General features: G+C 42.9%; 1 protein-coding gene across 1 annotated transcript in view; it reads right to left on the bottom strand.

Moving 5' to 3' along the window:
• Nucleotides 1-668: 668 nt before the first annotated feature.
• Nucleotides 669-16,011, bottom strand: part of LOC143328037 (zinc finger matrin-type protein 4) — a 47,983-nt gene continuing 32,640 nt past the window's right edge. Inside the window, exons 6-7 of the mRNA XM_076742892.1 lie at nucleotides 14,089-14,185; nucleotides 669-3,242 (exon numbers count right to left, since the gene is read on the bottom strand). Of these exons, the coding sequence (XP_076599007.1) occupies nucleotides 3,221-3,242; nucleotides 14,089-14,185 (119 nt within the window). The 3' untranslated portion in view covers nucleotides 669-3,220. The remainder of the gene's footprint in view (nucleotides 3,243-14,088; nucleotides 14,186-16,011) is intronic.

Raw genomic sequence — 16,011 nt, 5'->3', positions numbered from 1 at the left:
AGTCCACCACTGACAAGTCAAATGAGCCACTCGGACTCACGTTCACTTTTACCTTCCATACAATCTTCGATGAAATAAGAATAATTAAGGGTTTCCCCCGAGACATTTCTTGTCTCTACTTCAATGTAGCTACTAGATGACGCTTTAACCCGTCGCCTCGTCATTGAATACTGGTAGACGTCCCTCTCTGTGTGAAGTGCTTGTTTTCTGAGAGGCTCAATATTAAATTTCTTCAAAGTGTAATCATTTCTTCAGATGTTGGCAGCTGTGCACCTCTGCTTTCAAACGCTGTGGGAAACCATGTAATTCTTAAATGTAGTAATTGTTAACCAAATTTAAGGCACTCTCAAAAAGCATCAGTTTAAATCAAAAAAATAATTTATCATTATCGGATTTTTGGAGATTTTGTCAAATATCAATGGCTGTTGGTCTCAAAAATATGGTTCTAATATTCAGTAAAATTCAGATTTGAATGATCTGTTGTGTTGTGAGAGTGATGGAGACGTTAAAAAATAAGAGGTGAATTAATAAGATCACAAATATTTTTGTGTTGTGATGGTGAAGAGTGTGCATACGTGCTAACAATGGACTGCCGCCAGTAGAAGCAAATTCCACACATCCACATGACGGTAACAACAAACAGAAAAAGAACACAGGTCTGGCTTTTGCAAGAGTAAAATAGATGTAGTTGTTGTCTTCATTGTATTCATCATCAGGTGTGTTTTACAAATGTGCTCACAGTACACAGCTCACAGCGAGTCTCCCACTGCCCGTGCAGTCGACAGCTTCACATACACAAACGCCCACCCGCAAGCATCGTATCACAGAATTCCTACCCATAGATACATCTCTGTCTTATATTATGTAACATCTGTTAAAATATGTGACTCATGGCACAGTCACCCTCTGCACACGCTGTGATGTCGGCACACACCGACACCGCTTCTGTTGTGAATGCACCAGTGCTGGAGAGAAGGGAGTCAGTGTAAATAGTCATCAAAACAGTCATGACGCACAACAAAAATGCTAAGTGACTCGTTGCTTTTGTGTTTTTCTTATGGCGTTGCTGACAGCAGAGTGATTGGTCATTTTAGACGTCGTGTTAAAAATCCAAAAGTTTGTAGTCCTGCGTCGTCGTTTTGGCTGTTTCGCGAATCCACTGAACACAGCTGTTATCAGAATCCCTCCAGGTGAGCCCGATCGCTCACTGTCCTCCATATGCTGGGTTTTGGTCCATCATCACTGACTCCTTGGCTCGAGATGACGTTATTTTCACAGATGGTTATCCGTTCAAAAGCACGACTCACCAAAAGACGGCTTGTTCTCATTTCGGTGCCAGCATTTTGCATTTTTCACTGATATCCAACAAATTTCCCTCCTCATCCTGCAGCTCAGTGCTGATAAACACTATAAATACAAAACTCTTCTTAAAACACAAACCTCACTATTTACACAAACCGCTTTTTCTCTCTCTCTCTTTTTTTTTTTTTTGCTTAGTTAAACTATTTCACTTCAAAGCCACATTGTGTGTTTGCTAATATTACAATGTGATTGCATAAAACCATTTCTCATCCCTATGTCTGCAGAGGAAAAACAATTTCTAATCAGGTCATTCGTAGTTCACTTTCTTCACCATGAAATGAACAAAGCACAAAATATTTTTTTTTAATGTGTGTACACACAGAAAAAAAGCAGAGGTCGAACCAACCAGAACTAACAGAGGATAGCTTAGCGTTGAGTGCTGTGCTTTTCAGTCCTTTTGCCCGGCTTACAGAGAAATGCTGCTCAGGGCTGATTTCAGCGCCTGCACAGGAAAGTGGAGCGTGTCTTCTCTTTGCTCGTCCTGTGACGCTACGAACCATTGTTGAAACTCACTTTACAGACACTTTGAAGACACTACAGATGAGGGATGTTATAGAGCGGTGACTGGTCTAATTTCTAGGTATAAAAAGGTTTTTCCTTTTTTTGATGAATAAATTCGATGTTGAAAAGAATCCAGTACTAAAAGGTGACCTCTTCCAGGTACAAGCATGTGCAGTAATGCATTACGAAGCTATCACTAGAAAGCAGCGCTATTGCCAAAACGCGCAAGCAATAGGTTTCAAAAAGGCAAGTGAATGCAACGTTTTACATTTTGCATGCATTGAATTACGTCCCAGTTGTATTGTACATTGGCTGCTACATGGACTGGGAAGTCTTTTTTTTTTTTTTCCTTCTGATCATAGCAACCGAAAAATAAAAATAAAATATCTACATCTCAACAGAGAAGAGAATTTCTGTCACCTCCGGACTGCATCTGACATCAGTATTCAGCGTTGTGGGAATGTTTTCAACAGTAGATGATTCACAAAGTTGCACAGACCCTCACTTCAGAGTTTAAAAGTCTTTGTGCTGCTTCTCTTTAGTGCCTTTTGTACTGTAATCATGCCACACCTCCACATTTTGATTATATGGAATATATGAAAAGATGGATTTCAAAATGTCACAGCCACCATTTGGGGGGGAAAAAAAGTGACACCAATCCACTACATTGATAGACAACACAGGATTCAAACCAAAAATACTTTTTTTTAAAAGGAAATTCATACAGTCTGTAATGGCTGAGGTCGTTGGATTTGAAAGTCTGGGCCTGAGTAGGTCTCAAGTGGTCTGAGAGTGAGCCATGCATGTGCCACCGTCAGCATCGCTGTGTATGAAATGCATGTAGAGACAGACCACTGTGTTCACACATGGATCGCTGTCAGAGCACTTGGGGGACGGCTAGTTACAGAGTTATTATTACTGCTGCTCTATGACGATCATTGGAATTGTTATTACCACTCTGGGCAACTAACTGACATCAGTTCAATTTTAGGATTGTGGTTCACACAGGAGTTATATGGCAATGTGCAGCCGCAAGTCTTCTGACGACGGTTGGTGTCGAGAACTCATATCAAACACTTAGGTGCTGAAGAAGTCTCAGAGATACATTTTTAGATCAAAGATAGAAATAAACACACTCACAATGACACAAATGTATACTGCAGATGCGCGCATGGATGCCGGCGACACCCATACACACACACAGACACACACTCACGCGCGCGCACACACATACACACACACACTGAAGTTACTCTGCACTACTTTCTCATACTCTTCACTTTCTGACACTAGTCCTTTTTTCTGAAGTTGTTTATTCCAATGATTTCTTCTTTCCAGAGTGGCCTGTCTCCGTGGCTTACTGCTGGTGTTGCTTCAGGCTGAAAACAAAACACAGGAAAGAATTTGTTAGCCTTGTTTTGTCTCTGATAAAGGCAGATCTGACAAGACAGGGCTCTTTAACCACAGGGAACATCGAGCCCTCTGGAGGAAAGATACTCTGTTTCTGCTGTACTCGTTCGCAGTGAAGTAATCTCATTTACCTGATAGATGGCAGAGTAAACAAAGTACTCATTTGTAATGTATCGAGACAAACGAGGAGAGATGGAACACGGCATTGCTTTTATTCCTCTGCTGCGTGGAAAAGAATTTCCTTTTACCGGGAATGGCAGCTCTACTGTATGTGAAGCATTAACCAATAATCCTGTTTCACAATCTTCTCGTAATTACAGCCGTCTATTATGCCTTCCATCTGGCTGTTCCCCAAATTGAAACAAAGGAGGAAGATAGGAGCGTAAACCCTCGTGTTTAAGGTGCAATAATTACTGTGGATTTGGTCTTTATCTGGAGCTGCTGATTGTTTTTCATGATGACAGGCGCTGCGGCCGCATTCTGCATTTTTTTTTTTGCCGCGAAACAAAGCAGCTTTAGAGGCAAACACGGCAAATTTAATTAAAACAAAGAGATAAGTGGGGTTGAAGCAACACCCACCTGAGTGAGAAAACATTATTTAGGACAATTTATTTGCCTTTAAATCCCCCCGTGCTGTGGGGTAAAGTCACCTGTAATCACGCAGCAGATCTTTGCAAAGTATAACTGAAATGACAAAATCACTTTAGAATTCAGAGTTGGCCTCAGTTATTCAGTGTCACAACAGAAAGTAATACAATACCTCTTTCATCGCTGCTGTTGTTTTTTTTTTGTATAATTGTCCTTCTTGTCAGTTTGAGGAGCCTTTTAACTTTGTTTGATGGTGCAGTTTTGACATGTTTTTGCCTCAGAGTGACCTTAAGCCCTGTCTGCATTTGTGTTCAGAGAGACAGGCACAATCAAAAGTACATAAAGTGAGAATAACATGTTTGTCTCCAACCATCGCTCAAGAGCCTGAGATGAAAACACGCCCTCCGAACAGCACAGCAAATTCCACCATTTTCATCACAGCCCTTGTTAAAATGCCACTCCTCCACCGTAGCCTAATTGGAGCGTCGCATCACACACACACACACACACACACACACACTTCCAAGGCTGTGATGGAGAGAGAGAAGGAGGGAGGGATGCGCAGCCACCCGAGCTGTCAGCACCTATCCCGGTAATGGTTGTTAAAACAGTGGCCTCTACACCCTGTCTGCTCTGTCAGGACTCATCGAGCACTTCGGACTCTCTGAGGAGTGGGAGGGCACGACTCCGGTTGCCTGGATTGTTCTCCGAGAGGGGACAGGTAGCGGCCAGGAGGAAGGGCAGCAAGAGGAGAGGGCCGGAGTGAAAACAGTGTAGGGCAGGAAGAGGGGTCAAAGTTAGGCAGGGGGGCAACAGAGAGACACATGGCGAATAGAAAGACAGATGCCACTCCACCTTCAGTCCAGATACGACTGAAGTATTAGTAGATTCTAGCCTAAATGTGTATGACGTAATACGCACATCCACATTCAGAATGGGTCGTTATTGAACCACAGTGGTGCGACTGGCTCTAAATGTTTTGTTTTTCTTCGAGCCCTCTGCAGGTTTAAACTGGAACTCGTCAGCCTGTAGCATGTTCACTTGATATTCAGTTCCAGTAGTTCTGACCCGAGACAAACCTATTTCTGTTTTGAAGTTTTCCAAAGCAACATGCCTGTTAATTGGCTCAGTAGCTTGTTATAGACATTATTGTGCCCTTGGCACTGAAACAGGAACCTGCTCTTTTTTAAAACTGGACAGATTTTGATGCTTAACGTCTGGTTTCTTTGACCACTGACTGGTGATTTCTTCTATTCTTACCTAACTGTTGCTCAGACATGTCTCTGTGTTGCCGCCCTGTCAGTTGGCAGCCTGGTTGAACTCCATACTTTGAATGGTCATGTCCTATTGGTGCAGAATGCAGTATGTGCTCCCATTCAACTTAAACAAACACACTTTCACACACAAGTAAGGCTGCAACTAACAGCTGATTTTTCTCCAGACGTTTCCATTGCTTTTGGCTCACGACCTCTTAAAATGAAGCCATTTCTGGCAATGGCTTTAGTGTCAGTATGAATTATGTGTGATGGTGCTGCAACTAACAGTTATTTTCATTTTCACCCTGTCAATTATTTTTACAATTGTTTATTCTGTAAAATAGTGAAAAATGCCCGTCACAGTATGACGTCTTCATCTTGCTTTTTTTAACTGACCGAATGATTCAGTGCACAGTGACAGAAGCAGATTGTCACCTATGAGAGGCTTGTACAGATACATTGATTATCAAAACAGTTGATTAATTTTCTTGTCAATTTATTAATGGATTAATTGAGCAATTCAACCAAAGAGACATAAAGAGGTTAAAGTAATCCAGCACTCACAAAAATAAATAAATATTCACTGAGTAAAAAGGGAAACTCATAAAAAAAACATAGTTTCTACTTTTAATCTCTTAACTGTCCTGAGACTGCACAGATTGTTTTGCTTGGGAGAAGCAGGTTTAGGCTATAAAATGTCAAAAAATAGTTTAAGATGCCCAAGGAAATTTCCTGGAGCCCAGGAGGACGTCCTCAGATCGCTTGTTTAGACCAACCAACAGTCAAAGACGTTCAGTTTGCAACAACAAACCTTCAAACCTTTAACAGCTTGAACTAAAAATGATTGTAGACTAGAAAGAAAAGCTGTTTGAGTCGTTTGATCGCGCAGAGTCCAGATGCTCGTCTCACCGTTATCTGTCATATTGTGTTGATGAGGCCGTTTCTATGGGAACAACATGGTACAAAGAATCACGGGACAGTTTTTACATGCCCAATATCTTCTTCCATTTTGGATTGATATTGATAGCTTTCACACACATTACCTTTCAAATAAATTTATAAATATATATATACACAAAAATATACATACAGTATATCATCTATGTTAGTATTTGGACACAGTCAGTGTTTGAGCACAGAGATGCAAGGTGAGGAACAGTAGAGTGAGGGCAGGAAGGACGACAGAGCCAGGGAGGGTGCAGGGGGTGGGGTAAAAAACAGGTCAGGGTCTGTCAGTGAAAGACAGTTGTTAATAGACTAATCCAATAATCTCTCCCATGACTACACATGTGGGATGTGAGCTATGTGAGGGTGAGAACGTGTGACACTGAGTGGATGTGTGTCCAGAGGAAGTGTTAGTGAGGATGTGAAGGTCACCTTGTCTGTGTGTGTGTGTGTGTGTGTGTGTGTGTGTGTGTGCGCGCCAGGTAGACGCAGTCCGGCAGTAGCAGTTGCTAGAGGAGCCGAGCTGTGAGTCATGATTCAAGCATGCTGCCCCCGCCCTCCCGCCCCCAACCCCCCCTCACCGCCTTCACCTTATTAACATCACAGACAGCGATGCTCAGGGCAGGCAGGATGTGTGTGTGTAAACACAGATGGTGTGTTTGTGCGATTTTTGAAGGGAAGGTGTGAGGGAAGACAAGGACAAGTGCCTTTGGGGGAGATGAGGAGAGCCTAAGGCGTGTGTGTGTGTGTGTGTGTGTGTGTGTGTGTGTGTGTGTGTGTGTGTGTGTGTGTGTGTGTGTGTGTGTGTGTGTGTGTGTGTGTGTGTTCAAGTGTGACAGAGCAGAGCAGACCAGCGTCAGTCCTGAATTAACCTTTCCCCTTGCCTCAAGGATACACACGCACATACTCAGACCATGACACACACACACACACACACACACACACACACACACACACACACGCAGCAAACCTGCCCTATTAGCAGGTCGATAGCTCAACCATTTGCATTCAGAGTTACTTTACACTAAGCACTGTAATCTCTCACACTGGCTGCCACCCTCTCTCTCTCTCTCTGTGCCTTTGCCTCTTGAATGTGCATTAGTTTGTTTTGCAGTTTGTGTGTATGCGGCCTCTGTGATACTGATGCTGAATAATTACCAGGGTGAGTAGGCTAAATGGATTGTCCCCGACCTCACCATCATACCCTCAGGACATGCGTTAACATCAGCATCAGCAACACACACACACTCGCAGTCGCTCATACACAACCACACGCTATGCACATAGACGCACATGAAAGGCAGGCCAGAGGTCAGAATTGTATAACGAAGCAGCGCCCAGAAAGCAAAGGCCATCCAATCCTTGTGAGCGATGTGAACATGAATAATATTATTCGGGTAGTTAAAGCAACGCAGCGTCATTGGTCAGAGACGCAACCCGGCTGACAGTTCCCATCAAGTAAACTGCACTTTACTGGTTGCTTTGTTTGCTCTTGCGGACTCCGTGGGGCTAATTAGAGCCGGCTCTTGTTATATTCTGTTTTTATGTTGTTTATTTATTTGTTTGTTTTTGTATTAATACACGCATACTTGGACAAAAACTTTTTAGGCCACATGAAAGCTATCGCAGCCATGAGGATATTCTGTGCTGTGACTATGAGCTCTCTAACAGCTCCGTTTCTGGTACAGCCTGCTGGGTGTTGTTAACAGGGACAGACAAGGATCTACGCAGCAGAGCCTGACTGATAGATCAGCGCGCCGACAAGCAAATATTATTGGCTCAATGTTGGAGAGTATATGAAAAGCAATTGCAGTTCATAAATGTTGTACAGACGCAGCGAGGTGCATTTTGTAAAAAAAGTACTCTGTGCTTATACTTTCCTGCTGGAGCTGCTTGATTTTCGTGCAGCGTCTGATGTCAGCGATGATGACGATGATGCTACTCGCAGCTGGTTGCAGCTCGCTCCACATCTATTTTCTTTCGTGCTGCGTTTAGGGAACAGAATATTATGCTGAGCCTCGCACTTGTCCCTGTCTTATCTTGTTCATTGTATATGTTTACATGTACACTGCACAGGACAGTACACAGGAGGGTAAACGATAACATGTTTGAGACTTCGAGCCAACGCACACCAAGTTGTTGGTTTGTTTGTTGCTGGCTTCCATGAAAACAAAACTAATTCTTTGACACAAACAAAACAAAAGAAGCTTAAACACCAACTTTCATGAAATAGTAGCTGCATCCACCAGAACATCTGAATTGTACTATTCCAGAGACAGACCAAAGATACAACCTTTAAAACTTTAGATTAGAAATTACCTGCTTTATGAGTGCTGGCGTACTGTCACCGCTGGGAGCTTGTTGAGTTTTACACAGCTGTAGGACTCAGCTCCTGTCTGCTGACTTTTTAAAAGCACTTGAGTCGGGAACCAACATGGGAATTTAATGTTCATCTGTCTGCTGCCCGCTTGTGTCCCTGTCTGCTGGCCAGCTCGGTGCATTGACTTAACAGCAACATACTGTAAACTGTGAAAATGTTCTGCCAAGTTTATCTAGTTGTATCTCCGCTATTATCTTCCTGTACAGGTCCAATTACAGCAGCCAGTCTGGAGCGACTGTGTGGAGTCTGCAGCGTTTCAAATGACCTGCAGCTGGCTGTGGATGAAGCAGATGCACAGTACAGATAAGGAGAGCTGGCAGATAGATGCAGCCAGCTGTTTAAAGAATAGAGAAATCTGTTGTTGTTTTATGATGACACATTCCTAATGCCAAACACAACGCACATGCGCGCACACACACACACACACACACACACACAAATAAATACACGTAGATGCACACACTCAGTTTTCATGGATGTTTCTTCGGTGTGAGCTAATCCCCAGCCACTGTCAGCCGTGTTTTCCTCTCCTCTGGAAAGCTCCTTACACAAGCCAAAGCTCATCCAGAGTGTGAAAGAACACACACACACACACACACACACACACACACACACACACACACACACACACACACACACACACACACACACACACACACACACACACACACACACACGCGCCCCATAAAAATACATATACATACACACAGTCAGTCAAAGTTAGGGTGGAAGATCTCACGTCACTTTGGCAAAGCCGTGTCCACCCAGTAAACAACCCAGAGATATGAACGAACAATAACCTCAATCTCAATAGCCTCTTTTCAGCAAGTACTCACACAAGTTTCGACGTTGGCACACACGCACCTACACATAGCTGCACACAAATATATAACACATTTGTGCAGCGCAACACTCTGTAATCAGACAGCTTGTTCTTAAAGGAAGTAGACGTGGGGGAAAAAAAAAATGTTTGTACTCATGCCATGTGGCGCAAAAATAAACCAGTGCTAATACACACACACACACACACACACACACACACACACACACACACACACACTTGCTATGTCTTAGAGGTTTTTTAGTCTCATATTTGTGCTGCAGCCACGGTGTATGTGTGTGTGTGCATGCATGCGTGTGTCAGCAGAAAAGTGACACTTTGCACAATGTTCTGCACAACACCAATGTGACAGGGCCATTATTCGCAAACATATCATGCCGCCATACTATTCTGTGTTGCCAAGTCCGAAATGTAATGCACATGGATGTAAGAGCTTTTCAGGTTTGTGTGTGTGAGTGAGAGGGACTTAAAGCGGTGTCTAATACACATCCATGTACCCGTATTGGGTTTCACCTGAGTGACTGGGTGAGGACAGAGGAAGTGAAGTCGATGAGGTGGAACCTTCGGTCTTGTTCTATGTTTCCCAGAGGATCGATGCAGCAGTGCAACGGAGCTGGCAAGACTTATTTCCAGTACCAGTGTTCACTCTCACAGACTTAACGGAATTCAGAGCGCGTTCGCAATAAGTCTGCGAGGGCTCCGGGCTGTCGCGCTGTAAAATCGCTTGTGCTTTGAGGGCTCTCTCATGGACTTTTTCACACTTAATGCACAGTGTCTGTAAGTCTGCAATCCTGCAGACACTGCAGAAGGCAGTTGCACACAATCCTTAGTACTGTAGCATGAAAGTAGAGAAAAAAAAATACTCTTCTGCTCTTAAACGACATCCAAACAAACTTATACAAGTACATGTGAAATATGACTCATCGTTAGCCACGAACATGCCTCAGCCCCAAATGTCAAGGTGATGTTTCATTTCCAGTATACTGTATAAAAGTGTCATTGTTTTGGTTTATATTTTTAAAAAGTAAAAACTTTATTTTAGAATTTAAAAAAATGACCATTTGCATTGCAGCACTCTGTATTTAAGCAGCTGTGCACATCAGGCTTTAATACTATAAACTACTGAACTGGAAACACCAGAACTTTCGGCTGTGTGGTTACATAAAGTCTGTGTGTAAATGAGTTCACTCCAGTTTGTTCTTTTTCAAAAAGTTGGCTGAAAATCATCACTTGACAATCATCCTGGGGTGGATGCTGAACTGTCTCCAGCTTGACTACTGTCTCACCATCCTGCTCCTGTCCCTTTTCAGTAAACCATTTGATAATCCATCTTTACCCACAGAGGCATGAAGAGGTCCCTTACCTTACCTAACTTTACCTCAGCTTCTCAGGAAAATGCCACCGAACACTCATTGTGCTACAGAATGTCAGTCTTATATCCTCTCCTTCTGGTGACGTCTCTGTGAACAATTCTGAATAAATCCGCCGCTCTGATGCCCAACCTGCACACCAAGCTTCCTCCACTTCACGCCACATCCTGTAATCCTGTCTTGTAAGGTGGATGAGACACATAATTTCTCCCGTTCTATCTAACCCATCAGTACTGCCCTCCTTGGTACCTCTCTGTCAGTCTGTCTCTCACCGCCGTCTGTCCGTCCATGCCCTGTCAATCCACCCTGTCCATCCACAGCTGTGAAGCCCTGCAGCTGACAGCACGCTGGGTTCATCTCGATCCACACTCCAGATCTGCTCCTTATCTCTCTGGCTCCTCCTTTCACTTCAGTTTAGGGAGATTTTTGCTGCAGTTTTGCTTTACTTTCTCATCCTCTTTGCACCTTTCTGTCTCCACTACATCCTGTTTCTGTCTATATTACTACATATCTCAATGTCCATCTGTCTATCCTTATCAGTTTTATTTCAGTCTTCTGCCATCTCTCTGCCCTTCTTTATTTGTTTTGCCTGTGTCTCAAACACGATTTGTCTTTCTGTCGCTCTGCATCTCTCTTCCCATCTGTCTCTCTGTGTCTGGGGTGCATACCGTCTCCCTCGTGTCTATCAGTCATGCTTACTCCCTCTCATAAAGATGACTCTTTCAGTGTGTCTGCCCTCTTTTCCGCTTTACCAAAGTAAAACTGACAGAAGGAGAGAGTTATGAGCCGCCATTTTCCCATGATTTACAGCCTCTGTGCAGAGACATTATACATCTCAACAATCACACTTTTTAGGAGGTTAGCTGCCGTCCTTATCAGGCTGACTTCCGGTGAGCGATGAGCTGTACTGGGCGTTCGGTATCTTGGTTAGTGGCATGTGGTAGTTAATGGCCTTCGACAAACATCAGTTCTGCAAGCTTTGGTCTCATCCAAAAACACAGAAAAACACATTTTCTTCCCACATGGCTGCATCTCTTTCCAAATGTATTGTTTCATTTATTTATGGTAATTCCCAAACTTTGCCTTAAGTTCTGCTGGGAACTTTCTACCAAAGTGTACCTTCCAAATGTCTCCCTCTGCTAAGAAAGGAAAAAAGTCACATCAGCTTTAACGTCAAGTAACCTTTCAATTCTGTTTGAGATGTTTGAATGTCATTTTTGGTGCTTTGATCTCCGTAAACCAAATTCCAGGTAAGTTTTGTTGTTCTGATGTGTGCTGCTATCTCAAATCTGCCTGAATGGACTGATGACACTCTGGGAAGAGAAAAATAAGTTTGACTGTTCCCTTTAATGTCTTGAGCTGTGCCGTTTTCTTTCCCATCTCCATTTGTGAATCTCACCTTTAGCTGTGGTGACAGGTGCATGAGCAGTTTTTCACTTCCTTGATGTTAACTCTTATATCAAGAATTGTGCCTTTAAACAATACCATTTTGAATATAGCACTGCGTGACAGAAATGCATCTCAACATGCTTTTAAATCTACAGTAAAATCTATCAATACAGGAGAGATAGTTTGACACATTTCTAACATAAACTTTTTTTCAAGTGAGCATTTTTCTTGTCTTTATATTTCAAAATATTGACCCTAATCTCTGGAAGATTTGCCCTGGACACAGGTCGATCTATCACCCAGTTAGCTGAGTTTTTCTTCTTGTTTTATGAACAGTAACACTCTCACCTCTTTTGCAGAGGCTAATTAGTTGCTTAATTAAGTGGGAGGAAAATCTGATAATTATAACTAGTGTCCATGCTGTGTGTAGCACACACTGTATAATCTATGCAGCAAGCAAGGGCATACATGGTGGTTCCCATAATAAATAATAAATCATAATAACAACTCTTTGACTCTTTTCAGTGATCACTGGGTACAAACATTTGAAATTCACCCCTGGCCAAAAGAATCTATCCTATTATTTACTTTCTGTTTTGTCTCGACCTCCTTCCCTCTCTGCCTTCCTCAACCGCATTATTGCCGTTGTTTCTCTCACTGCACCCACCACTCTCTGTCTAAGAGTTAACTTGTTTGCAGAAGTTTGGTGTGTGCAGCCCAGACGAGTTATGCTCGAGGGTGGATAAATACAGACGCTTCAGCTGAAGTGTCTCAACTCTCTCTAAAAAAGAAAGGAAAGAAGAAGCAGCCGCGACCACAAAGTTCTGTCCTCAAGCAACCTTTTATCTGACAAATACTCACATTCATAACACTCTTAATTTCCATTATGTTGCTTTAATTACAAAGGGATGCACGCACACACAGACACAGACGCATACACACACACACACACCAAAACACCGCCTATGGCCATGCTTACAGCCATCTCATAGTAAATGCATGAAATGTAACTGTTCCATATCACTCTCCTCCTGCTGGTGGGTGTAATTTCCCTCACATTGGCTATGATTACATTTTCCAAAATCAGTAATGAAAATGACCAAAACCTCATTGTGCCATTGTCATTCTTTTTTTTTTTTTTTTTTAATAAATAACCTAATTTCCATTATGCTGCCTCAGTCTGCTCCACATTTCTTTATGTAGCTTACATGTGCACTGTAAATGAATTTCATCCTTTGAATGTCAGCTGCGTCATTGCACTCATCAGATATTTTAAAGTTTTAAGCCCCTACACTTCCAACACAAACAGATTGTGCTGTAATTTTCAAGTGGCGCTGCCCAGTGGAACTGTCAGTCTCTCCTGAACAACGCGCTGTAAATGATTAAGCTATAATCCTCTTGGCTGAAAAAAGTCGAATGTTTGCATCCATCTGGATCATCTTAATGACAAACCATGTGGACAGTGCTTTGTCTCTTCAGCCCTCTGCTGTCTGTACAGAACTTATGTTATGTGAATTCTTACTCAAACTGTTTGTGTGATTGCAGGACAGATTTTTACCCCTGTAGCTTTGTTTGTTTTCCATGTGAAAGCACACTGACAGATAATGACGGTGGTGTAGTGCGACATCAAATGCACCACCTCTATAAGGCACTACTGGAAAAGCATTGTGGAAGTGTTCATCCATGTTTCCGATGGCAAAAAACATGTTGTCATAGCTACCTCCTGCATGCGTCCCACTGCCTCCCTTATCGCTCGTGCTGAAAGAGCTTGTGTACAATAAATGTTACAGGTGGGGATAAGGGCTCAGCCTGTCCTCATTTGTACACATAACAAATGCTTTAAGTAGGTACGTAAAAAAAAATGGATGAAGAGATGCTGAGAGAGAAGAAACTCTGGCTACTCTCACACCTCCACACACACAACCTGGTCGCTGCATCAACTGTCTGTTTCATTAAGCTACTGTCATCTCTCTTTTTTAAGGATTTGATTGACCACCCGTCCATCCGATCATCCATCCATCTGCAAGGCGAAGTTGTTGTACTCACTTGTTCTGGTGCTTGGAGCCCTGGAGGTGTGCATGGTACTGCTCAATGGAGTTGAGGACCACACTGCAGACACTGCAGGAGTAACTACTGCGAAGCCCTGGAGGGACACACAGACACAGGTACAGCAGCTACTGTGAGGACACTTTCAGTTTCAAGTACGGTTCATAAAAATCCTTAAAAGCAACAGCAGCAGCAGCAACAGCAACAGCAAGGCCAACATGAGCAACAATAAAAATTTGAACTGACACCAAAAAAATCTTATTTTTATACTCTGCAGTGCAGGGTAATTTTCCTAATTAGAGTGCATCTGGAAAAAGATTTGATTAGACTAATCATTAGCAGAAAGCCATTTACATTTTTAGATCTTTAGATCACTGCCTGCTTCTTTCTAGTCCCTGAGTGTGAGTGTGAGTGTGTGTGTGTGTGTGTGTGTGTGTGTGTGTGTGTGTGCGTGTGCGTGCGTGTGTGTGTGTATGAGTGTGAAGGTACTTTGGAAAACTTGAACTTCAACAGGGTGAGACGAATTAGGACACTTGGGGTAAGAAATGAACAGTGCAGTAGGTTGTGTACATGTGGAGTACTGTGCATGTGTGTGCACGCACGCACATTTGTATTGTACTGGTGAATGCGTGCTTGAGATGGTGGGGCTCAGACACAGATGTGAACTAATTAGAGGGTTTGCAGGTGGTCGAGATGAACACCCAAAAATAGATGGCTGAGGATGGAGATACTGACAGAGTGGGGTGAAGAGAGATGGGCGGAGGATTAGGTAGACAGAACGAGTGAAAGGAGGAAATTTCCGGGGAAAAATAATAATGTGCATAAAAAGATGAAGGAGATGGAGACATGGTAAGGATAATGAGTTGTCACACTGCAGCAGTGATGCAAAATGCATGCTGGGGTTTAATGATCACAGGAGAGAAAATGAGGTGTGTATCCAGCTCCGAAAAAATCCTCCTCTAACACATGTGGTAATGACAGCGTGGAATCACTGATTCTAGAATCTTCTTTCTTTCGCGGGGGCATAGGAAATGCTCTGTGTGGACGAGGGCAAGGCAATCAGCTGCATGACATAATTGGCTGTGTATTCTCTGTCAGTGTGCTATTTTTGTTTTCTCACATTTTGCTCACTGCAGCGCTGTCGCTGCAGAACTTTGCTCAGATTAGAGATGAACAACCTTTACGCTTCAGGGTTATATGACAAGACAGCCAAAAATGAATTGCTTGAAGCCCCCCCCAAGCCTGTCCATGCCCCCCCGGTCTGCCTTTTTATTTTTTCTTTTCGTTTTCATGTTTGAACGATGAATGTGTAATTCTGGGTGTGGTGACTGCAATCGGGTGCCTGCTTGTGTGTGGGCGCCCTTTTCTCCGCTGTCATTACTGTCCTTGAGATTTATGACTTGTCTGTATATTCCATCACCTTTTGACCTTCTGTGGCGGTAATTGGTGAAGTATGTTGGGGGATGAAGTTGTAATATAGTTAGGAGAAGTGGGAGGTCATTTATACTGGGCTAGAGCTGCATAATGTGGCATATCTACTCCCTGCTGTCTCAGAGTCGCTCTGTCTGTTTCAGGGTGATTAAGGACAAGCAGTCATTTACAAGAAAGCCAAGACTGAATTAGTTGCCCGGAGTAAGCAATGTCTTGGCTTAAATGTTGATATTTTGCATCTATTAGGAGCTAATAACTAAGTCGGTGTGTGTGTGCGTGTGTGTATGTGTGCGTGTGAAGGAGAGAAAGAGAGAGATAGTACATCCTCTTCTGCCAAAATGTCATTACTTCTGTTCTCTCTTAATGAAAAGGCTATTAATTGGAGAGGAGATAATTTAGAAAAGAAAGGAATGATAAGTCTCTCATTCTCCTTCCCTTTCTCTTCCCCGTAATTCTATACTGCTGCAAGGATTACACAAAGAGCTCTTTTCT

This window comes from Chaetodon auriga, chromosome 11 (assembly GCF_051107435.1).
Source record: "Chaetodon auriga isolate fChaAug3 chromosome 11, fChaAug3.hap1, whole genome shotgun sequence".
In the NCBI taxonomy this organism is placed as follows: Eukaryota; Metazoa; Chordata; class Actinopteri; order Chaetodontiformes; family Chaetodontidae; genus Chaetodon; species Chaetodon auriga.
Note: the sequence above shows the minus strand (reverse complement) of the source record. Positions and strands in the feature narration are given on the sequence as shown.